This window comes from Excalfactoria chinensis, chromosome 2 (assembly GCF_039878825.1).
Source record: "Excalfactoria chinensis isolate bCotChi1 chromosome 2, bCotChi1.hap2, whole genome shotgun sequence".
Taxonomy (NCBI): Eukaryota; Metazoa; Chordata; class Aves; order Galliformes; family Phasianidae; genus Excalfactoria; species Excalfactoria chinensis.
This window is the reverse complement of record NC_092826.1, coordinates 119,418,130-119,441,624: the sequence shown is the minus strand read 5'-3', so window position 1 is coordinate 119,441,624 and position 23,495 is coordinate 119,418,130. Positions and strand designations below refer to the sequence as shown.

The 23,495-nt window shown below is 41.6% G+C and overlaps 1 protein-coding gene across 1 annotated transcript in view; it reads left to right on the top strand.

Moving 5' to 3' along the window:
• Positions 1 to 4,111: 4,111 nt before the first annotated feature.
• The window catches only part of COL1A2 (collagen type I alpha 2 chain), a 36,818-nt gene continuing 17,434 nt past the window's right edge, over positions 4,112 to 23,495 (top strand). The window contains exons 1-25 of the mRNA XM_072329682.1: positions 4,112 to 4,360; positions 6,189 to 6,199; positions 6,804 to 6,821; positions 7,440 to 7,475; positions 9,015 to 9,098; positions 10,434 to 10,490; positions 12,448 to 12,492; positions 12,593 to 12,646; positions 12,956 to 13,009; positions 13,369 to 13,422; positions 13,898 to 13,951; positions 14,157 to 14,210; positions 15,567 to 15,611; positions 15,854 to 15,907; positions 16,017 to 16,061; positions 18,351 to 18,404; positions 19,596 to 19,694; positions 19,783 to 19,827; positions 19,943 to 20,041; positions 20,554 to 20,607; positions 20,705 to 20,812; positions 21,687 to 21,740; positions 21,849 to 21,947; positions 22,753 to 22,806; positions 23,035 to 23,133. Coding sequence (XP_072185783.1) covers positions 4,291 to 4,360; positions 6,189 to 6,199; positions 6,804 to 6,821; positions 7,440 to 7,475; positions 9,015 to 9,098; positions 10,434 to 10,490; positions 12,448 to 12,492; positions 12,593 to 12,646; positions 12,956 to 13,009; positions 13,369 to 13,422; positions 13,898 to 13,951; positions 14,157 to 14,210; positions 15,567 to 15,611; positions 15,854 to 15,907; positions 16,017 to 16,061; positions 18,351 to 18,404; positions 19,596 to 19,694; positions 19,783 to 19,827; positions 19,943 to 20,041; positions 20,554 to 20,607; positions 20,705 to 20,812; positions 21,687 to 21,740; positions 21,849 to 21,947; positions 22,753 to 22,806; positions 23,035 to 23,133 — 1,500 coding nt within the window. The 5' untranslated portion in view covers positions 4,112 to 4,290. The remainder of the gene's footprint in view (positions 4,361 to 6,188; positions 6,200 to 6,803; positions 6,822 to 7,439; positions 7,476 to 9,014; positions 9,099 to 10,433; positions 10,491 to 12,447; positions 12,493 to 12,592; positions 12,647 to 12,955; positions 13,010 to 13,368; positions 13,423 to 13,897; positions 13,952 to 14,156; positions 14,211 to 15,566; positions 15,612 to 15,853; positions 15,908 to 16,016; positions 16,062 to 18,350; positions 18,405 to 19,595; positions 19,695 to 19,782; positions 19,828 to 19,942; positions 20,042 to 20,553; positions 20,608 to 20,704; positions 20,813 to 21,686; positions 21,741 to 21,848; positions 21,948 to 22,752; positions 22,807 to 23,034; positions 23,134 to 23,495) is intronic.

The following is a 23,495-nucleotide window of genomic DNA, read 5'->3' as shown; positions in this document are numbered from 1 at the left end:
CTATAGTGACCAGTGGCCTGGCTCTGCTGCTTCTGAAATTAAGGGGAGTTTCTATTATACCATCTGATTGAAAACAGAATCAGAGCCAGTGTGGGGGCTTTTTATAACAGCTGCATAGGCTCATGCTGGACTGAATGGAATGGAGGTGAAGACCACATAGTGTTAAAATTGTTTTAAAATTAATTCTCAGTTGTAAATTAATCTAGTATTTAATTACAATATAATTTACAGGATAATAGTTAACATTATAAACAAATAGACTGAGCTGATAATGATTTTAAAGTAGTCTATATGTCCTGGATTTTCGTAAGCCTGATAAATTGGTTTGGCTGTAGCAAAGATAAACTTGGTCTTCTATAAAATATGAGGACTAAGACTTTGTTTGACCTCCTCGATTCTTAATTATGTAATCTTTGAGAAACAATAGGGGAAAAAAAATGTACATTTTAAATAAGCAAACAGAACTTAGGAAGCTCAGTGACAGTGAGTGCAGAAGTCACAGAGGAGGACAACAAGATATCTTGGTTTCAGTGAAGCAGCTTTGAGTAATCCTCTTCTTTTTCTCACCTTAAGTATAATTGGAAAAAAACTTCTATTAAATTTGCCTAGTGATCTCTTTAATAGCTCTCCTGCATGGGCTGCTGAGGTGCAACTCTTTTCTCTCTGCCTACAGCAGCTCCTTCCTGAGAATCCATGAATCCTGAGAATCCATTGCTGCTGCTGAGAGCAATAAATGATGATTTAACTGTTCACGTCACCCAGGGAACAGGAATTAAAGGCAGCAACTGCTTAGCTGTTCATGTAGAACCTGTTTATTTCTCATTAAAAATCAATTTGATGGACTATTCTCCAAAGCCATTTTCGATGATTCTAAAAGAACTCTCTTAGAATATCCAGGAAATCAGTGGCTACAGGATATTTGCACAAAGAACAGCATTCCTGCTTTCATACCTTTGAGTGGCACTGCATAGACTCCTTCTAAATTCTCATCCATGTACAGGTCCAAGTAATGACTGTGCCGTGCTCTTAGATCTCTGTATATCTTTAGCTGCACAAGAGGATGGTGTCCTGCTTTGTTACTCATCTTTTATTGCTATGTAGTTGGACATGCATCCATTATCTGAACGAATGTGTGAAGCTTTGTGTTGGAATAGGTGCAAAGAAACCAAAAACTAATTGCAGCACCCACAAATACTGTGGCTGTCCATTCATATCAGTATGACAAAAAGTGGGTTCTGAGAGCATGTCAGACCCAGCTACTCAACCTGAGGTATGAGGTTTGGAGAGAGCCTAAAAAGATGCAGATTCTTTCTCTGAGCTCTGGCAGAGCTCCATGCATTCTTGTAAGATAGTACTATCCAAAGAGCATTAAACTGTTCAGATGGATGGATGGCTAATAAATTCAGAAAGGGTACTCGGGGCAAATGCTTCCCAGTGTATGTATTGAAAACACTTATAGATTTCAGAACTTTAGGTCTGCATAGATATATCTTTTTATAAATTGTTCTAAGTAACAAGAAACAAATCTGCTTTGACATTACCTGGAGAGCCATTTCTTTCAAAGCTTGACTTAGCAGAACATTTTCCAGAGATAATTTTTTATTATCATTGATCTCAGTTTAAATTATGCCACAGGCATGACTGGCTTCAGTGCAAAATAGTTCCTTTAAATAAATGTGATGCAAAAGGAAGTTCTCAGATATTTCTTTGGTAAAGTTGTCTGATCAAATCACACCTGCTATGCTGATATCTTCAAAAGCTGTAATATTACTTCTGTTAATTCCAGGAGAAGAGATAAAATGAGTTTCCTCTATTTCCCTTCCTAATTTTTCTTCAAAAATAAGGAAAAACACTATGGATGTGTGTTAGATTAGAAAACGTTCAAAGGTTCCATAGGTTGTGAAGGTCCGCCTCTGTCATGTCAAAACTGCCAGCCCTATGGAACTTCAGTTATGCTTTTTCAGCATAGGATGCCTACAGTCATGGGGAAAGAGCCGTACCACTGAATTATACTTCTGTATCTCCAACTCCTTTTTTCTTTCATCTAACTCTAATCATCACTAACTACGTGCTCCAGTCCTGAAATGGTTGTAGCATGTCAAAAATGTATCTCTTGAAGTCTAGGAAGCCGTAATTGATCGTATCAACAGCTTTTGTGCATTGCTGAGCTTCTGGTTATACCCCTCTCTCAGCCTTCTGCTTTGTGGTAGAAGAATAATTGAAATTCCATGTCTTTGAGGGTGTTTTTTTTTTCCGAGGTGGAGAGAGAGAGATGTCTTTTCTGTGTGAAATTTGAAGGGAAGGATGGAGGGAAATGGTGGTTTACTTTGGTTTGATTAGGATACACGTCCACGTTCCGGTACCTCCAGAGAATTCCGTTAGAAGGGCTATTGTTTCTTGAAAATATGTATTTAAGTAGGCAAGCAGTAGCTACTTGACATTATATATACTGTTAGAACAGCTTTCATCACAAAATGCTCTGAATATCATTACAAGCAGGCAATGAACATCTCCCTGATGCAACAGAGACAGAATTCGTTGGACCAAATGAAGAAAAATTGTGGCTATAGAGTTAAATGATTGATTTCAAGGGATGAGACTGAAGAAAAAAACCCTGCTATTCACTGGAAACGGAGGAGTCAGGAAATAACCATTCTTGGACACAATCTGCAGCACTTTGAGTCTAATTTCAATCATTATTTCGAGTTATTTGAAGCCTACTGAGTAGCTTTAGATTTACGTGAACTTTGAAGCAGCTCACCTTGCTGCCCAGATCAGTTTTACATCCTATTTGATTTAAGTTGTTACAATTCACACCAAAGAAACAATCTCAAAGAGTTCTGTTCAAGCGGTACAGTTTTATTACTGCTTTTGTTTCACCATCCACCGCGCTCCCACTTAGACATTCTTCGTTGGATCCCCTTTTGCTAATGCTACGTTTTAGCCTCACCGCAGGGCTCCATTCAGCCGCGCACCCTCCCGGATGGGCTGCGAGACCCACCCGTCCATCCTCGAGCACCGCAGCCGGTCGCGGCTCGCTGAAGCATCTGAGCTGGATCCGGCCGCACGGCGACCCACACCCGCGGGGTGGGGCTGGGGGAGGGAAGCGGGCCGTCACGCCCTCCTCGCCCCCTCCGCCACGGAGGGGCCCGCTCCGACCCGGGACTCCCCTCAAGGAGCGGAAGGGCCGGCTGCCCGCCTTGGCACCGACGGGCACGGCACCACGTCAGCTCGCCTGGGCCGCGGGGCCGGGACGGGCGACCCCAAGTGATGCAGCCCGTCGGCGGTGGGGTGGAAAAGGAGGGTAGCTGTCCCGGCGCGGTGAGGGCAGTTCGGGCCTCACACCCCGGAAGGCAGAACCAGACGTGGCGAGATCCCGTCGGCTTTCTGCCGGGCGCGCAGCAGGGCTGCGGGGTGCCCTCCCTCCTCCGACACCACCATGGCCGAGGCGCTCCCGGCCCGTAGGCGGGGTGCGCTGGGGACGGTGGGGCACCAGAGGATGCCCCGGGCCGCACGCTGCGAGGCCGGGAGGGGGAAAGAGCGGCTCCGTACACGCACGGACCTCCGTGAGGAGGGCGAACAGCCGCGACGGGAAGGGCTGAGCTGAGGCCCCGTGCCCGCCGTAGGGAGCACATGGCGCTGCCCTCGGTAGGGCGGTATGAGGGCTCGGGCAGGGGGTGCAGCCCTCGCCCGGCCGCTGCCCCAGGCCCTGGACAGCTCCCGCTCTGACAGCCCTCGGAGCGCCCTCCAGACTCTGCCCTTAGCCCGGCGAGGCCAACAAAGCAGGGCGAGGGGCGGGGAACGTCTGAAAAAAAAAATAATAAATCAGACGGCGAGTCAGATTTTCCTCCAGAAAGCCTCAAAGTGTCCACGTCCTCAAAGCATGGAACCAATTTAGCGCCGCCGCCGCCGCCTCCTTCCTCCCTCCCTCCCTCCCTCCCTCCCTCCCTTCCTCCCTCCCCCTCGCCCCCCCACCCCCCCACCCCAGACCCCGCAGCCGAGCAGCGCCGGGCTGGGTCCGGTGGGCACGTGACAGCGCTGAGAGCCGTGCGGGCCCCGCGGTCGCCGCGCGCCCATTGGCTGCAGCACCGCCGGTGCCTCGCAGCCGCGGGATCCTCCTGCGGTATAAGTAGGGCGGAGCGGGGCTTGATTAATTTAGCATCCCGGACAGCAGGTTTCTGCTAAGTTTGGAGTTACTCCTCGCGACTGTATGCCTGCGTCCTGCAGGTAATAGCCAACCACGTCCGGGGGCTCTGCAACACAAGGAGTCTGCATGTCTAGCAAGTAGACATGCTCAGCTTTGTGGATACGCGGATTTTGTTGCTGCTCGCAGTAACTTCATACCTAGCAACAAGCCAACGTAAGTGCTTTCCGCTTGTTCGTTTCATGGGTGGCGGCAGGGGGTGGCTGTCCCGCTCTGCGCGCTCCGGAGACCTTCTCTAAAGCTGCCACCTCCGTCTCAGAGCAGCGCCTCTAGTTCAGAACTACCAACGGATGGCAAAAGGCCAACGGGATAACACCCCCCCCCGAGCCCCCTCCATCAACAAAAAGAAAGAATCAGAAGATGCGCTCGCATCCCAAGGAGACCGCAAAGCCCGGTTTCAGGTGCAAAGCCATAAAGTCCAGGAGCAGAGTGCTGGCCAGCAGCCCGTCCGGATGCACCCACTCCACGCTCCCCGGACCGGGCGCGGCTCTCCCCGTCCGCCCGCCGCTTTGTGCCGCTCCGCCGCGCACTGTGGCGCCGCCTGCCGGCCAGCTCCGAGGGATGGGGGCCCACGCCGTCCTCGGGGGTCTCCTGAGAGGGGAAGGCGTTACGAGGCAGGATAGGAACGGACGAGCAGGGATAGCAGCACTAGTGGGAGATTTTAAAGGGTTCCACTCCCTGGCATGAGGATTTGGTCCTCTCGCGCTTTGCTGTGGGAGAAACGCGGTCCCTTCCGCACGTACGGTGATAGGAAAGAGTCGCCCCCCAACACGCGTGCCCGGGGATGAAGCGTACATCTTCCCCTGCCTTTCGCTGTACAGCACTCGGGGAAGCGCTACCCCAACCGCCCCCGCTTCGAAGAAACTGCTTTGCAAGCGGGGCTGGCTGCGTTACCCCGACGTGTCTCCCACCGAGCTGCCTCGAGCCGTGGGCAGCCCCGTGGCCGACGCCCGAGAACCGCGGCGGGATCGTGCCTGGCGGGAGACCCCGGTTAAGGCCCAGCAGGATGAAGGCCGCCACAGGCCCCTCTTCTCCCCCTGGTGACGGGCGCCGCTCGGAGCGCCTCCGCCGGAGCCCTTTGGGCGGCTGAGGGGGCTTGGCTGGGTGTCCCGCCGTCCCCCCTGTGCCACCGTCACCTGAAAGCAGCCCCTTTTTCCATTTTACGTTGAGTCTGCTTAGTATCATTCTGAGCTTCAGTATTGCCTTTGTTTGCTGCATGAACCTTTGAAATTTACTGTAATAATACATTGCTCAAGTGACACTTTGTGGAGGGGGGAGGCATGTCCAGAAACCAGTAACGTGTCAAGTTACTGGCACTGAAATGTGGTGCGAAGCATTTCTAAGCTTCAGCCAAAACAGACCATTTGCTGCTTGAAATTTGGAAAACAGACAGTGGAGATCATTTTCTCCAGCTAATTTGCAAAAGCATTCCTCATAGTAAATAGCATACAAAGAAAGTTGCCTTCCATTTGGTGGGTGACAGCTTCAGATAGTTCTCTGCTCTACTCAAGGGCGTTTTACTGGAAATGGTGGAAATAGACATTCTTAAACATTCTTCATGAGAGTGAGGGGGGTCGCTTATATTAAAAGTTAAGTTATCCTTTCCAATTGATATCTTCATGTTTGTCATCTCTGGGTTGATTCAGCTGTTACATGCATGTGTGAAAATATATATGTGGTTGGTTTTGGGTTTTTCTTTTATTTGAGATACGTATTTTTAAGCACATTTAAAGAAGGATTATTGAAAATATGGCTTGAGTTACTTTAATCTTATTTAAAGATCTGTTTTGATTTGGGAAAATATCACAATCATGGCTGTGGGTTCACACAGTTTGAGAGAACGGCATTGACAGAAAGAAACTGCATTAAGAAAGTTGACAAAAATCATGTTTTTGTTTAAAAACATTGCAATGTAAACCTTATAAAGCAGAGGAATCCACACTCTAATTATCTCTTTTCTTTTTTCTTTCCCTTCCTTCTGCAGATGGGAGTCAGGTCAGTATGATTATTTTTTAATCTAATATCTAACATTCAAGTTCCATTAAGAAGCTGGACTACCTTGTTTGGGCAGTATTGCGTAGTAACCCTAGTTCCCAAGGTGGCCCTGGGAAGATACCAGTCCTGAAGGGACTGCCTGGAAATGAATGTACCCACCCCAATTTCTGCAGTGGGCTGGCCTTTTTGAGGGACTGCCTTCATAGGTGTAAAGGCCATGAGGAGAAATAACAGAGCAGTGGTGTTTGAACATCATACCTGGCAGTTTGGGGTGGAGAAGGCCAGTCTTCCAGGCTAAATTTCACTGCACGGAAGGATTATGAGAGAACTCAGGTGTGATTTCCATTTATGTTTTATTTGTAGGCTATAGTAAGTATAAAATAGCCGTCCTTCAACAGAAGATTCTAACGTAGGTACATATATCTTTACTACATAAACTCTTAATCTTGCTAGTAATTTAAAAAGCATAGGGCATACTTAAATATAGGGTACTGACGGAAATTGTAGGGTTGAAAAGAGATGAATTTAAGTTTTTATATTTTATTTTATTTAAAAAAGGGATAATTTATACCTTTTTTCTAATTCTCTGCCTTATCTCTTCCAGGCATCTGCAGGGCGGAAGGTAAGCAGCTTCATTTTTCTTGTGTGGAGATGTAGATAACATCAAATGTTCCTGAGCAGAATGATACTTTGTGGAATGTTGGATGACTAAATAAAGTCATTATTTCCCAGTGCTCAATGAGATGAGTAAGAAGTGAAAAGTAGGGAACAATGGATGCAATAACTTAGCAAAATGGCAAATGCAAGTTTTGGATTTAAGCTGCTTTATTTAAGAGCAGAACTAAGCATAAGAAGAACCCAGCTGCATCAAGAAAGGATTTTTGTTCAACAGGAGTTCCTTTGGAATGGTACTGAGCAGTACAGCTGTATCCATACAGATCCAAAAGACTGAGTAGACAACCATTTTGTTCTGAAAAGTCTCTGTTGTTAAATATCAGACAGTTATTCAGTAGAGAATAAAACAAACCATGCCAGTGCTTCTGTGCAATGATACTTGAACTGATACAGTGATGATCTGTTTCTAGTAGCATATAAAAGTCGAAGATATACTGTGGAAAATAAGTGTAGGGTCTGTCTGTTCAGTCTTCTTTCTCTGTTTTCGTGTACACCGATGATTCTTCCCTGTATCGTCCTGGAAAATTTCCATGGTAACTGATTAAGTTCTATTTTCTTCCAACAGGGCCCTCGAGGAGACAAAGGGCCACAGGGAGAAAGGGTAAGGAAGTAAATTGACATTCATTTATTTGTGGTCTTTGAACAGTTGTTGGAAGATCAGTAGGAATAAGTTAAGTTTAACTATTAATGAGTTTAATGTACTTGTGGAAACTTGCAAGTACAATTTCATTAAAAAGAAATCAAATTATCTAGTTATCATTGCTAATCCTGGCAATACCTCACCTGTACTGTACTCATACTGTGGTTATTGTACCTGATCAGATGTGATTCGTTTCTGCGAGCAGCCTAGAAGTTCAAGTGGTTGTTTGAAACACTTTTTTCCAACTGCACATGGTAGAGATAGTGCATGAAAGTGCAGAAGAGAAAGCTGTCACATACAGATGCAGTCTATGAACAGGATAGTATATAGAGAAGCTCTTTGCATAAAACCCAAGTAGCTAAAGATCATTCTTTGAGGAATATTCGGTACCTGTATCTCCAAAGGGAGCTTGGAAAAGCTCTCCTGATGATAGCTATTAATGAAAGCAGGTGTTAAACTGTTAACAGTTTTTGTAAATGTAGCCACAGATGAAAGTGGTTGGATACCCTACTTGTGATGTCCGTTCATATTGCCGATGCCTGCTTTTCTAATTTGCTTCTGCATCAATGCTACTTTCTGTGAAGCTGGGTTCTGGAATTCATGTCCTTATCTGAGTAATGTGTATTTATGTACTTTTTGGTATCATCTTCTGAAAATGAAAATGCCTGTTGCTGATAGGAAGCCATTTAAAGTTTCTTAGGTCTTTTCATGCTGACAAACACAGTAACGAGTACTAGGCAGAGTGTATCTATATGGTCAGCTGGATATCTGCTTTGGACTACCACTGACTAAATCTGTTTAATGCGATGAGATACATACTTTGTTCTGAAGACAGTAAGCCTAATTCCGCTCCTTTTGAAATCTGACATTAAATATGGATTTTTATCTAGATTGATTAAATGCTGTGATAGCAAACCTTGACCAGCTTTGTGCACTGAGGGTGATACAGTGTAAAGGCAAATATACTGGACCAAATTCATGTCATTTCAAGTTGTTGTAGGAGTGGTTATGGCAGAGTGGTATTATCAAATCCCGTAGAAAAGCAGTGTTTTGTTGTGACTGGATTTGCAATTTTAGCAGCAAGCAATCTAAACTGGCGTTTGACTTGTTCCGGATCTTTGTAGGGCTGACCTGCCAACACTCAGTTTGTCAGGGAATTTTTTTAGCTCTCACTACCAGTGTCTGTGTGGGTCCATGTGGGTAACCTGGTCTTCATGGGTCCAGGCTTTTGTTGCCTCTCAGTCTGGAGGTTAGTAGCACAGATCCAATATTACCCATATAAATCTTCTGCAGAAATGGTACTACAGTGTATGTCTGAAATGAGGAGTGGCAAGGCAATATAAACTCAGGCTATGCTTATTTTCTGACGTTAGTCATATATTGAGATTATGAATATGGCAGTGCTATAGCATGTGCTGTAGGTCCCTGGATGTCTCATCACTGCTGAGGCTTCATGAACTACTTATAATGTTCACTTTACAATCCTTGTTTTCTCTCTAGGGTCCACCAGGTCCACCAGGCAGAGATGGTGAAGATGGTCCAGTAGGTCCTCCAGGGCCCCCTGGTCCTCCAGGTCTTGGCGGAGTAAGATATCCAAACTTTTTATTACTGAATTCAATGATCTTTGCTTTGTGACAACTAAAGACTAAATGCATATTTACTGGGAAACACTGACATTGAACTGGAGACTAGAGGAAGCAGTCTTGTGTGATTGGCATTAGGTTAGTGGTCTGAGTTCCAGTGGGATTCTCCTTAGGATCTGTATCTTCCTTGGCAACTTCTAAATTCTATATTCAACAGAGACTTATGCATAGGAGCAAATCAACTTTGTTCATCAGCATTAGATTTGTGCCACCATAATGCGTTATGAATTAGGAGTCATCTCAGTGAAGCATGTGCAGTTAAATGGATGGGCTGTTGTGAGTAAGTGAAAACAACTGTACTGGAATAACCTGGAGAAAAATACCCTTAGTACTAAAAGTCCATACTTAGAAGCCAGTACCTGTCTTTCTTTAGAATATTTTGTCTCTATCTGTATTAATACTGCAGAAAATGAAGTGGACAGATGTACATACGTGTTCTGCCAAGGTGTCCATCATGTATGCTCTGAAGAATGCTGGCTTTAACTCTTTGCTTGACATTGGGCAGAGAGCGTGAAGACGGTGGTTCTTTTTGAGTGTTATAAATCCTCCTGCATGGAAGAATACACTCACCTTCAGTGTGAATAGCTAAAAGTTTGTATTAACTGACCCCAACTGTCTTTATTGTTTTTATTGTTTTGTTTTATTAGCATCTTAAAATAGGCAAGAAAAGGATTTTAAATTGTGTTGTGTTGCATAACTTTTTTCCATTTTAGTGAAGAAGGCCAGATGTATATTTGTCTATAAGACTTTCATTGATTAAAAGGTTAAAAGCAAAAATCCAGTGCAGTGTTTCTAAGCCTGCATGGTCTACAAATCCCATTGAAGCTGATGGGCCCACTTCATCCAGCAGTCTGTGGGGGTGGGCTATAAACTTTACTTAAATAATGTGGAAAAAAAAATACACATAACTTTTGTCATTGGAAATTACACAATTATTTACAAGATTAAAGGATATTTTCAATTTTTGAATGGGTACTGAGCCTACATACTTTGTTTTCAGTTCACTCTATTTCAGGGCCTGTATGTCACTACTGGGTAGATAGTTGAGGCCAATGTGTGAAAGGGTCTTCCTACTGAAATCAAGTCTTTCTAGAAACAGTATAGAAATAGTAGTATTTATTTTATGTAATAGGGTCATGTTTACTGAGTTTTAAGTATGTTGCTTCAGTATATTGTCTAGCAAATGAGATAGTGGATGCGTGTCAAATGAGGGTTATCAATGCTTTCTAAACTAAGAATTGTAGTAACTTTTATTTCAAATTTTTTTCATCTACAGAATTTTGCTGCTCAATATGATCCATCTAAAGCGGCTGACTTTGGCCCTGGACCTATGGCAAGTATATGTTTTAACACTTGGTAACTTGCATAAACACATATTTAAGTCTATTCCAGTTGTGTTAACTCCAAGCATAGTTTTAAAATTAGCATTTTGATCACATATGTAGAGGCGGGTTATAAACTTATCCCTAGATAGAGCACAACATGAAGTGTCTGATAACAGTCTTAGGACTGTGTCCTGAACTTTAATATGGCACTACTGGGTCTCATCGAACTTTTATGAATCAGTGGATATCATAATCTAATGTCAGATAGCACATCTACTGTGATTCAACGTGCCTGTACTGTGACAGAAGTCTGTTTTAGGAATTAGATTAACTGTAGAAATACTGACTACAGGAGACATTTATCTAGAAAGTAACTCAATATCTCAGATCCAGTTGGTGACCATTTTTTCTCCCTGAGGCAGGAAGACAGAAGTGGGGAGGTTTAGGTTAGATATTAGGAGGAAGTTTTCCAGTCAGAGGGTGGTGACGCACTGGAACAGGTTGCCCTAGGAGGCTGTGGATGCCCCATCCCTGGAGGCATTCAAGGCCAGGCTGGATGTGGCTCTGGGAAGCCCGGGCTGCTGGTTGGTGACCCTGCACATAGCAGGGGGGTTGAAACTGGATGGTCTGAATGAACTTCTTTTCAACCCAGACCATTCTGTGGTTCTATGATGATTCTATGATTCTGAGCAATTGAAAGTTAGCTCTTGTTATCTAGAATCTGTGATTCTATGGTTCTATGACTTGCTACTGCAAGGATATTCTGTGGAGGAATCTTTGCCAATCACTGTATATGATGTTGACATCTAAAAAGTCTACTTCCTCTTTACGCAAATTTCTAACCCTTGTTGATGTTAACAAGCATTTTTCAGGGCATGTAGATAGCAAAGCTACAAGTTAAGTTCACCTGTCTCAATGACATTATAGAGAGAGTCTGATGGGTGGGTGAATAGCATGATGAAAGCTGCCCAGGATTGTTCTGGGTCAAGTATTTACTACTGTTCCCCAAAATATTATAATTAATTGTTGAAAATACGTTGACATGCATTTAGATTATAACTATAGAAATGCGAGATAATTTTTAATCAAGCTTGACCTTTGATGTCTGACAGTAATATAGATGACTACTTATTTGGGGTGTAACAACTCTAAGCTCCAATTTTTTTACTCAGTGAGGGTTCACCAACAGAAAAGTAGTAAATTCTACCTCCTATGAGGATTTTTTAACTTCCTGAAATCAAGTGACAGGAAAGTGGGAGAGACTGGGAAAGCAGAAAAGAAAGGAAACCAATTATGGAATATAGCTTGTGAACGGATTTAAAGGGCTTAAATGATTCAGACTGTTCAGAAACAAATCTGAATTAGTGTCTTGACTAGAATTAGTGTATGTTAATATATATAGCCTTTTACTGCATTAGATTTCCAAAAGGTCTGAGCCTCCCAGTTCCTAGTAACACTGTCATTTATGCACATTTCTTTTCCTTTTTTTTCCTCTCTACCTTTTCAATTATCTTTTTCTTCAATATCTCTTCTTAAAAGTTAGGACAAAATTGACAGGCCCCAAAATACCACCTTTCATAATAGGTCATTGTGACCTTTAAAATCTGGAAGATCATTCGCAAGGAAACTGTGTGTAAAAAGGAATGAGCCAGTGTGTGAAAGCACTTGTTAATGAGCTACAATAGAATGAGATGCCTGATCACAAGGTTGTCAGCTATAGTGGCACATTCTTAATCATCTCACAGGATCCATTGGCCATCAAATCTATTTGTTTTTGGACTGTCTTTGCAAATTCATGCAACTCTCTTCTTCAAATTTGATTTGCACATTGCACACTGAGAATTACCATTTTTACCAGAATTTTAGGAACATCAGGAACAGGTATTGTAGGTGAGTTTATGTAGTAGTGTTTGATTGTGGGTTGTTTTGTTTTGTTTTTTTTAATCATTTATCTTTTCTCCCTAGGGTTTAATGGGACCTAGAGGCCCACCTGGAGCATCTGGACCTCCTGTAAGTACAGTCAATATTAATCAGTAGAAGGATTTTTTCATACCCATTGAATCACAAAATAGCTTGTTCAAACACTAACAAAATCTCCCTTCTTGTCTAGGGTCCTCCTGGATTTCAAGGTGTTCCTGGTGAGCCTGGTGAACCTGGTCAAACAGTAAGTACAGATTTCACATATAGACACTATTGGCATTAGAAATAAAATGCAAAGGTAGGATTGTAACGCTTGGGCCTGCTACTCCCATCCATTTTCTTGCTCTTGAATGTTTGAATTGGATAGTCCTTTTACAGAAACAGAGATGAACATTCATATTCACTTCTTCAGATCTGAAACTCACAAAGTGCATAGGCAGTTAGTGTCTAAGGACCTTGAGTTGGTTCAGTCTTCTTCTATGCCTATACTAAAGTCAGAAACTGGGGAAGAAACTTATCTTGCTTGACATAATACTCAGTCTATTTTTAACAGGGTCCCCAAGGTCCTCGTGGTCCCCCTGGTCCTCCAGGAAAGGCTGGTGAAGATGTAAGTCATTGAAGTTTTCATCTCTTTTAGGTCTGTAGTTCAATGCTAGCGTTGTTGTTAAGCTAAGCATTCTATTTGCTATCACTTTTAATTGCTCTGTAATATTTGATAGAATAAATAAACCCCCAAAATAATTATCTAATAGTACAGAAGATGCTGTCTGTTGGAAAAATGGATGAATTTAAAATCTCTCCAAATGCACTGTTTGGTTTCCTGAACACAGGGAAATGGAAGCTCCCAGGTTGTCAGCTTCCTGAAAGAAATCTTTCCTAATGTATTTTCTTTTTTAAAAAAAGCTATATGTTATTCTTTTACAAAATGAACTTTCCCTCTTAGTGCATTTTTACTACATTTTTTAGGGTCACCCTGGCAAACCTGGAAGACCTGGTGAGAGAGGTGTTGCTGGTCCTCAGGTAAGTAGTGATCTACTGTCTATTACATGAAATAGTATCAATTAAACCTCTAATGGTATTTCTTAATTGCTCTCAATGAACAATCCATTAATATTCTTCACATGGATTAATTTCAGTGTTTCATTTCTTACCATCAAGGACACTGTATAGAGTTATGCTTTTGTTTTGTTCCCTGACCCCTCCATCCTCTGTCCTCTTTACTAGTAAAAGAGGTAAAATAGAATACTAACATAGCTGTGATGTCACAGACTAATTAATGAAATTTCTGGGATTCAGAACTGGGAAATCAAGTAGATTATTGTTAGACCTGGGACAAGTCTGATCCTGGGAGTTTTGGGATTGGACTGTGTTCATCACTTGAGTGACTGGGATCCCAATCTGCTCACTAATGTTAATGAAAGACTTATGTTTTTTCTTTATTTTTTTAACTGTATATAATATGAAAGGCAATCATTCATGCTCTGTATGTTTTTAGGGTGCTCGTGGTTTCCCTGGAACTCCTGGTCTGCCTGGCTTTAAGGGAATTAGGGTGAGTAGATGTGAACTTCTTCCCTGAATAGTTAACCAACAGCACTTCAAGGTACTGAAACACCCTGAAAATTCAAAGTATATATTCTAAATGCATTAATATCTTTGAAGTCTTGGATATTACCTGTCAAAAGAGAATGCATACTTTGCGCATAGCATTTAGTGAGAAAGTACAAACTCAACAGTTTATTTTCTTCTCAATATAGGGACACAATGGTCTGGATGGTCAAAAGGGACAACCTGGTACTCCTGGCACCAAGGTAAAAATGAAATCTGAAAACACAGGATGCATTTGTAGCTCTTTCTAAGGAAATATGTATGAAATCTTCTCCAATTGATCTTCAATGTTGTCACTGAATATTGCCCAGCTGCAGTAATCTGGAAGTCAGCAGACAAATAGATACAACTCAAGATGAGAAATCACGAAGGGCCTTTTTCTTGAGTCCTCAGTCAAGTAATAATTGTTAATGGGTAGGAGCAGCAGAACTGGGTTCCTAATAATTGACTTTCTCTTTCTATGGAATGTAGTTGGAGTTTAGGGGTTTTCTCTGAAGCACATTAAAATGAGAATCTAATTTGTCTAGAAAGCTCTACTGTGTGAGACATGCTTCAGTGTAAGGCTTTCTGCTAGAACTTTGGACAAATGCAGTGCTCTTCTAAGTTAAGGCTACTTGATCTTCAAACTTGTTCCTTTTTGTCCTCCTCTGCTTAGTGCATGTTAGAACACTGTGCTTGAGAAAGCTTTTCTTAAACGTGGTCCAGAAACTCTCAGCAAGTTCTTCCTCTCAATTTCTTAATCACTCCCACCAAGGAGGACTCTGTTCAATCTTTGGAGGCTAAAAGCAAATGAAGTAAATCATTAAATGAAAGAGCAGTTATTAGGAATGCTAATTTGTCTGAAAACACAAGTATGATGTGATTTAATTGTGATTAAGACAAAAAAAAACTTCTACAGTTTGCAGCATTTAAGGCTTGGTGCGTTCAAATATGCTTAGGATGCTGGTGCTCTGGAACTAACTTTATCACCATAGGCCAGTCTAGACAAACTGTGAGCTTACTGAGAACTGCTAATATTAAAGGAGAAAAGACGTGCTTTAGTGGTTGGCACTCAGATCAATATTACAGGTCATAAGAATTTTACTCAGATATTTCTGTCTTATTTTTAGTCATATGAAAGCGCAGATCGGGGAATTTTGTCCCCTTAACCTAAGGCTAAGGAAAGTATTTTCTTTCTTTAGCTAAAAAAATGTTGCAGTTTGATCAGAATTGGTAGCTGACTGTTCTCTAGCCCTGTCTCTTAGTTGTGTGCTACAGTGCAAATATAACAGAATGAAGAAAAGGAGTAAAGACAGCTGAGACTGGCAAGTGAACCAATTTGCTCCAAGCCTTCTTTTTTAGGAGGGTTTTGGCTGGCTTTGCTCCTGTATATAATGGGACAGTCACAGCCTCTGCACCATTAGAAGCCCATTTGCTGTTATTCTATACAGTGGAGTGAGTGCTACAGCAGACAAGAGCAGTAGGATACAGCAACTGAATATCTCCTCTTAACTGTCTTCATGCTGTCAGTCCAAGGAATCCTTTGAGTAACTTAAGTATGTGATTTTTTTCTTTCATAGGGAGAACCTGGTGCCCCTGGTGAAAATGGTACCCCAGGACAACCTGTAAGTATTTAGGGCTGCTGTGGAAAATCTGATAGGTATGGATCAGCCAGCATTTTGGCTGATTATTTTCATGAGTGACAGTCCAGCTGGCTAGATGCTCTAGTGTAATAATACTTGAATGTTTGGAACAGAATTGCTTGGATGCAATCCACTTCACATAGAGACTTAGCAAGTAAAAAAAAAAAAAAATCTGTATATCTTTGTTCAGTAGACAGATCTAAATGGGTTAATTTTTCTTTCAGGGTGCTCGCGGCCTCCCTGGTGAGAGAGGAAGAGTAGGCGCCCCTGGACCAGCTGTAAGTAGCTTCCCATCTGTCCATTGGTACTAATGATCAGCCACCTACTGTGGCTTTCTCTGATCGTTGACTCTTTCCTGTCTCTACTTACTATGCTCTCTGCTTACAGGGTGCTCGTGGGAGTGATGGCAGCGCTGGCCCCACTGGACCTGCAGTAAGTTCCAGTCTTGATCTTTAACAGCTTAGCTCCACTAGGCCTTGTGCCTGTCTTTCCATTTATAGAGGACTTTTCAGGCCTCTAAGAAGTTGATTGTGTGGGTATTTTAAACACAGGTTTTTGTTGCTTAATAGATTGTCACAAAAAGCATTAAAAAACTGTAAGTCCTTTGCAGTGCTGTGATACTTGGGACTTAACACATCTGTATCTATGGGACAAAATATTCTCTCATTTACACTGATGAATTCATAGTAAAAAAGCTGGTGAACAAAATCCTTATTTGCACCAGTCTAACAGAATCATTCTCATCCCCAAACCAAAGATTATACCTTTTAACAGGTAGATTTTATGCATATGTTGCAAATGACTAGTACCAGACATGTCCAAAAAGTATTGCATTCACTCTATGACACAAGTTTGCACCTACAGTACAGACTTGCCCTTTTTAAAGGATGTAGTGTTGCCATAGCACACCACTGACCTTACTAAATCTCATTTATTTCAGTGGCATAAAAGTGTGTACAAACATATAGTTTCAAAGCTGTAAAAATGAATAAACATACAAATAAGCTCAGAAATAGTAGATAGTAATAGATATAGTAATAGTAATAGATGTAGCCATACGTGATTCTGTCAACTTTAGCAAAAGTTGATTGTAACGCTCCACATCACAGCAAACATCTGCCATCCTTCAGCAGAATAGAATTGTTAGCAGAGGTATGAATTTCACTTCAGTCCTCCCACGTAAGGCATTCTAAAATATATGTGATTGAGCATTTAAAATGAAGTCACATAGATACCTTAGACAAGATCTGATGTTATACTTTGTAGAAAAACCAAACTGCTTTAGCTATGTTGAAATATATAAAGTACCCTAGGAAAAATATTCTGATGCTGCTGGCTACACAGGCGTTACCCTGACTGGACAGCAGCAGAAACTTGTATTGGGTTTTGGTGTCCGTACCAGTAAAGTTATTTTGCACGTGCTTAGGTTATCACCTTGCAAGCATTCTGTAAAGCATTTTTTTTTTCTTTTTAAGAAAGAACAAAACCTTGTCGTTCTCCTTTTCCTCTGAGAATTTAAAATGAAAAAAAAAAGAGTCACCATAATGAAAATTCTGAACATTTGTATTTTCACGGGTATTTTACAAAGAATTTAATCTTTTTCCTTGCTTCTGCAAAACCAGAGAGAGCATCACGTGCCCAGTTATTGAATGCCAGAGCCAATTCCTCTTTACTTTGTAGGCTGACCTATTTTATTCCCTTGGATCTATGTGGCAGAACTAATACCTGTTAGTTCACAAAAGTAGGTATCAGTCCCCAATAGCTATGAATGAGTTTTGTTTCGCTAGAAATCAAAGAAAAACTATCCCTTTGCATTACTATGCATTAAAGACTAACAGGCTCTGAATCCATTAACACATCTTCTCTTTTGGTGCCTGAGTACTGTAGAGTACTGTACTCTAGGAAGCTTGTCCACTCATAATCACAAATCTCATAGCAATCACTAGATACAGTAGATTTAGTAGAAGGCCTTGGCAAGCTGAAAAGCTGTTGTCTTTGCCATAAAAAAAGTTTAACCACATAGTAATTGCCTCAAACTTTTTTTCCTGGGTGTGAATCAAGATTTCTAATTCATTCATATTTTATAAGCAACTTTTGTCTTTATTAGCCATTAAGCTTGATCCATTTTCTGGGATCCCTGGACATTCTTAATGACTTCAGTATAAGTTGGATCAAGTGCTGGCTTGTAAAGAGATGCAGAGATCTTCCCAGTTGTCTTCTCTTATGTGAAGAAGGAAAAATGCCACAATGGGCTCTTGTGATAGATCAGAACAATTACTGGTGTGAAAGTGCACACAGTCATCCCTATACTGTAAATGTGTTAGAAATGGCCACTCTAAGACCTGCAGTTGCAGGGTGCAACACTCCCCCTTCTTTGTTTTCTTTGTTTTGGGACAGTACAGCAAGTCATTTTGTCTTGCAGATACCTGTCTGCCTATCCTCTGTTTATTCTTCCTCAGGTATTTGGCTTCATTGCTTAATTTGTGTTTTTTGAGATACATTGCAAGTGTTTTTCTGCATTGACCTTTGTAATGAGCCAAACCTGTCTGTTAGGAGTTGCAAATGGCAAATAGTGTTTCATTGTGCAGAAATGTCTAAGGAAATGTGCTTTTTTTTGTTGTTGTTGTTTGTTTTGTTTTGTTTTTTGTAATTTCTTTATTTCAGTAAAATTCTTGTCATCGCTGAAAGCCTTCACTCAAATGCTTCCCTTTCTTTTCATAGGGCCCCATTGGTGCTGCTGGTCCTCCAGGCTTCCCAGGTGCTCCTGGTGCTAAGGTATGAATATCTGCTTCTGCAGCTAGCTACGTTTGACAGTGAATGCAAAGTGCAGTAACTAGTTTTGGTAGGCAGCAGAAATCACCTGAATACCATCCTATCAGCTACAGGTCAGAATGAGGAAGAATTCCTACAGTATTTGGAGTGATTTGTATATGAATGTTGATAATAGTTACTCCACAGCTCATACACACACACGTTGAAGAGTTCATGTGCTATTTAAAACCATATTATATAACTGGAAGAAATAGCCTGCTTTTGGATTCAGGGCCTGATCTGTTCCAGAAGTGGCTGTATTGTCTTGTATTTTGGAGGTAGACCTTCATCTGTCGTACATATAGAAAAGATCAGGATGCCAGCATAGCCAGCAAGTCATGTCTGGAAGCTGTAGCTATGATTGACTTAGGAGGAAGAGGATTCAAATGATTGATTCTAGACAGGTGTAACCTAATTTTCCACCACATCCTACGTGGTGTGGTTGTATACACCTTTGAAAGGTGATGTGGATCATGACAAATAAACAAAGTAGCAGTATACATCACTTGACATAAGTAGAAGAGGGTAAAGAAGCTTTAGATGTATATTGGGCTCCTTCCAACCTGAGTTCTTGAAATTGATGGAAAAATTAAATGTGATGGTGAAACTACATTTAAACTTTTCAGCTTTCAGGCAATACCATTTTCTTTTTGTGCATGATTCAGTTTTATAATAGATTTGGTGAATGCAAGTTTCTGAGATTGGTATCAAGAATCTTTTTCCCCATTGTTTACACCACTGTGAGAACTAGACTGCAGTTCTCTGACCAGGCACACTTTGCATCCATGCAAACAACACCTTAAATACAAGATAGCTGTCAGTTAGGTCTCCTACACATTGAGATATCTTATGCCACTGCTGGAGATTCATAGCTGTAGAGAAGACTGGAATCTTAACTCTAATTTTGTAGGTTAGCTTTCTGTAACAATGCAGATATGCTCACCATCTGTTGTTCCGTGTTGTCCCTCAGCTTTGATGGGATCTACCTATGTTTACCAGCTTCAGTGCCTTTAAATTCCAATAAAGGCTCTCAGCCTCTTGTTTCGCTGGACTCTGAAACAGGAGCCTATATTGGATTGTTTTATAATGTCAGGCTAATGAAATTACTCTGCAATTGCCCTAACACTCTGGATACTTCATCCTTTTCTCAAACAGGGTGAAATCGGACCTGCTGGTAATGTTGGCCCTACTGGTCCTGCTGGTCCAAGAGGAGAGATTGGACTTCCTGGTTCCAGTGGTCCTGTTGGCCCTCCTGTGAGTATCTTGCTAGTCTTTATCTATTGTCAGATGGATGCATGTGAGACTTCGAATTAACCAGTATAATTTTTTTCTGCCTCAATAGGGCAATCCTGGTGCTAATGGTCTTCCTGGGGCTAAAGGTGCAGCTGTAAGTATAGCCATGTGCACACTTATTTGCTTTAAGAAAACAAACAACACCACATTTCAGTTAATGCATCAGAAAAGATAATGAACTTACAGTAGATTTCCTCTGTGTTAAACAGGGTCTTCCTGGTGTTGCTGGTGCTCCTGGTCTGCCTGGCCCCCGTGGTATTCCTGGTCCTCCTGGCCCTGCTGGTCCAAGTGGTGCTAGGGGACTTGTTGTAAGTGACTTTGTTACTTCATGTCTTCATTTGAAAACTGGATACAGCATCCATCATTGTAAAATATTTCTTCCATATATGTTTCTACATTTAATGCAGACACTTCTGTTGCTTCAGTATAATTAAGCACTGTAGCTTGTTTCTGTCTCTCACTGAGACAGAAGTTCAGTCTGTACTCCCTTTGACTGCAAGAACTGTTAAGCTCTGACCCTCCTGAAGATATCAAGAGACATGACAGCAGTCTCACAGTCAGACCAGACCCTCAAGGGGTATCCTTGGTAGAGGAACCAGCCCATAGTGTTTCTTAATTCAATTACTATAAACACCTTCAACATGTTTATTTTTATGCCCATTAAGCCTGAAGTATGGTTACATTAGCTAACAATATCAAAGTAGAGTCAGGCATGACACTGGATGATTAGAGATGTTTTTGATTAGTGAAAATGTTGTACAGGTAAAAGATTTTTAGAATGGTGCTTAATTCTTGGATCTCTTTTTATGTTGGACTCTAGGGTGAACCAGGACCTGCTGGTGCCAAGGGAGAAAGTGGTAACAAGGGTGAGCCTGTAAGTATGGCAATTTGTGAGTGTTGTTTCAATGAATAGAGTCTCATAGTACCTGTAGCTCAGTTCTGACTTATTCTTTTCCTCTTGGCTGAAATAGGGTGCTGCTGGCCCCCCTGGCCCTCCTGGTCCAAGTGGTGAGGAAGGCAAGAGAGGCAACAATGGTGAACCTGGCTCTGCTGGTCCCCCTGGCCCTGCTGGTCTAAGAGTGAGTTTTCTTTTCATATTCCAGAAGTAAAAGCAAAAAGGGAAGAAGAAATAAAGCTGTATTCACAAAGGGAAATTAAATAATTGTAAATGACTAAATTTGTGTTAATGCAAATAGATATAGGTCATTTTGCTGTTCTGAGCCTTTTGATTTGTTGGGACAAACCCTATTTTTGCTTTGCATTAATGCCCTTTATTATCCCTGAATTAATTATAGGTTGCTTTGTGTTATCTGTTGATTAATATTGAGAGAATTAGCATTGATTTTGCTATAACGCTTCATGATGAGATATAAGTGCTTGAAAGAGATAGTCAGCTCACATGTAATGTTTAGAAGAGGTTTAAATTCAGTTTCTTCAAGGGTATCTGTAGTACGCTTATCACAGGGTGAGGAAATAGCACAGTGGCTTTCAGGAGGTGTGTAAGTTTGTGCAGGTGCAGAAGCAGGAATTCTCTGAAATAGGCTGGAAAAAAAAGGCAATGCTTTCATCAGTTTTTTATGGCAGAAGTAAGAATTCAGTATTGCACCTTGCACAGGTTGTACAGTGTCCAAGAGAAGCTGGTAACACTGCAGAGATGAGAAGCTGAAACACCTGCCAGGTTTGTGATCCCAGCTGTTGGCCAGACCCACTGTTAGATTACACTGAACACTGAAAATGCTCTCATGGAAGCAGGTTAGAATTTAGAGAAATAGAAAGGAAATGAGAGAGATTTCTTTCACTATACGCATTTGCACTGAGCTGTGTGTGCCTAGAGCTGCACTTATGTCAGATTTAGCAGGCCTACTTGAACAGCTGTAATTTAGCTGGCACCATCCACCTCACAGGAAAAGATTTTTCTTTCCCTTTATAAATTTAACTTGTATTTGCTTGCAGGGTGTGCCTGGATCTCGTGGTCTCCCTGGAGCTGATGGCAGAGCTGGTGTCATGGTAAGGCTTGTCTCTGCATCATTATTTCTAAACCATCTTCTTTTACATACAAATGTGTGATGCTTTTTGCTACTTCTTCCTGATTTTATTTATGTCTTTTGTTGTTAGGGACCTGCTGGTAACCGTGGTGCTAGTGGTCCTGTTGGTGCTAAGGGTCCTAATGGTGATGCTGGCCGTCCTGGTGAGCCTGGTCTTATGGGTCCAAGAGTAAGTTTGAACTGTGCACAAAGAAAACTACTTACATTTTGTAGATAAAATTATTCAGAAATCCAATTGTAGGAAGTCTGTTCAAGCCACAATTAGACTATTTCTCTCAGCCCACTGAAGAAACACCCATGAGGAAATGATGAAGTACCATCAAAATGTTTATTGAAATCCATTTCTTTAGTATGTGGTAGCATCTAATTGCCTCGGTCATGGAGCAGCATCCTCTTGTACTGGATACTCCACTGACTTGTTTTGCTTGTTATTGTTTACAGAATGAGACTGTTAAGATCGCAGTTGAGGTGTACATATATGTGAGATATATATATGTGATATGAGATGACTGATCTCAATTATTTCAGTTTTGTTTTGCTAATGATTTCACTGAAAACAACCATCCACTTCAGTGGTTCTAGATCCACCTGGATTACGTACATGTCGAGGACTTTTGTCCTTTTAATCTCTTTTCCCTTCCTATCCACCTTTCATGAAGTGAGGGAGTTTTCAATGCATTTGTGACCTACTAAGTGTCTGAAAACTTTCTGCTAAAGTAGAGCCTAAATGAGTTTATCCAGGCAAGGCAGACATTAACCTCAGTCATTTTCAGCTGCGTGGAAGAGCACATCACCGAATAGTTAACTTTGGTTTAGATGAGGTGTAAATTTGATAGAACATATAGTCCTGTTTGTGTCTATTTGTGTGCATGCATGCACATGCATTATTTGTTTAAAGAAAACCACACCAAGTGTGGATTAAATGTTGGCTGATTTGATTGCTTTCTAAAAACATGAAACCTTTCCTTTCTCAGGGTCTCCCAGGTCAACCTGGAAGCCCAGGTCCTGCTGGCAAAGAAGGTCCTGTTGTAAGTACTCTGGTTTTAATTGTTTCCCCAGTGCATGCAAAGCGTCAGCAAGGATTTAAGAAGCAAAGATCTGAACTTTGAGCTTTAACACAGCTCTATAAAGAGGAGAAAAAGGGAGGAATGCAGGTGCATGTGACCTAAGATCAGTGTTTAAAAGTTAAATGACATTGGTTTTCTGTGAATACACTTTTCTCCACCAGTCATTTCATAGGTGTTTTCTTTTTCTAGGGTTTCCCTGGAGCAGATGGTAGGGTTGGGCCAATCGGTCCAGCTGGTAATAGAGGTGAACCTGGTAACATCGGATTCCCTGGACCAAAAGGTCCCACTGTAAGTACAGTAGGAAAAGTTTCTATTTCCAGACTAAGTCGTAGGTCCTCAACTTGTAACAGTGAAATGTATCTGTGCCTTCCTGTGCTGTCTATTGATTGGCATATGCTTACTTTAGAAGAAAAGCTACCATCAACATCACTGGGGCTCTTAATATGACCCACACATGAAATAGATACTAGTTCCTTCTCCAGATGTGTGGTGTTGCTGTGCACACATGTACACATAGGTATGAGTGTATTACATACAAAACTGCACAGCATATCAGGAGCCTGCATTACTACCTCAAGAATAATCAAAAGGAGTTTTGAAAAGACAAAATACTTATTGGCATTATTACTCTTTCTCTCTGATTCAACAAG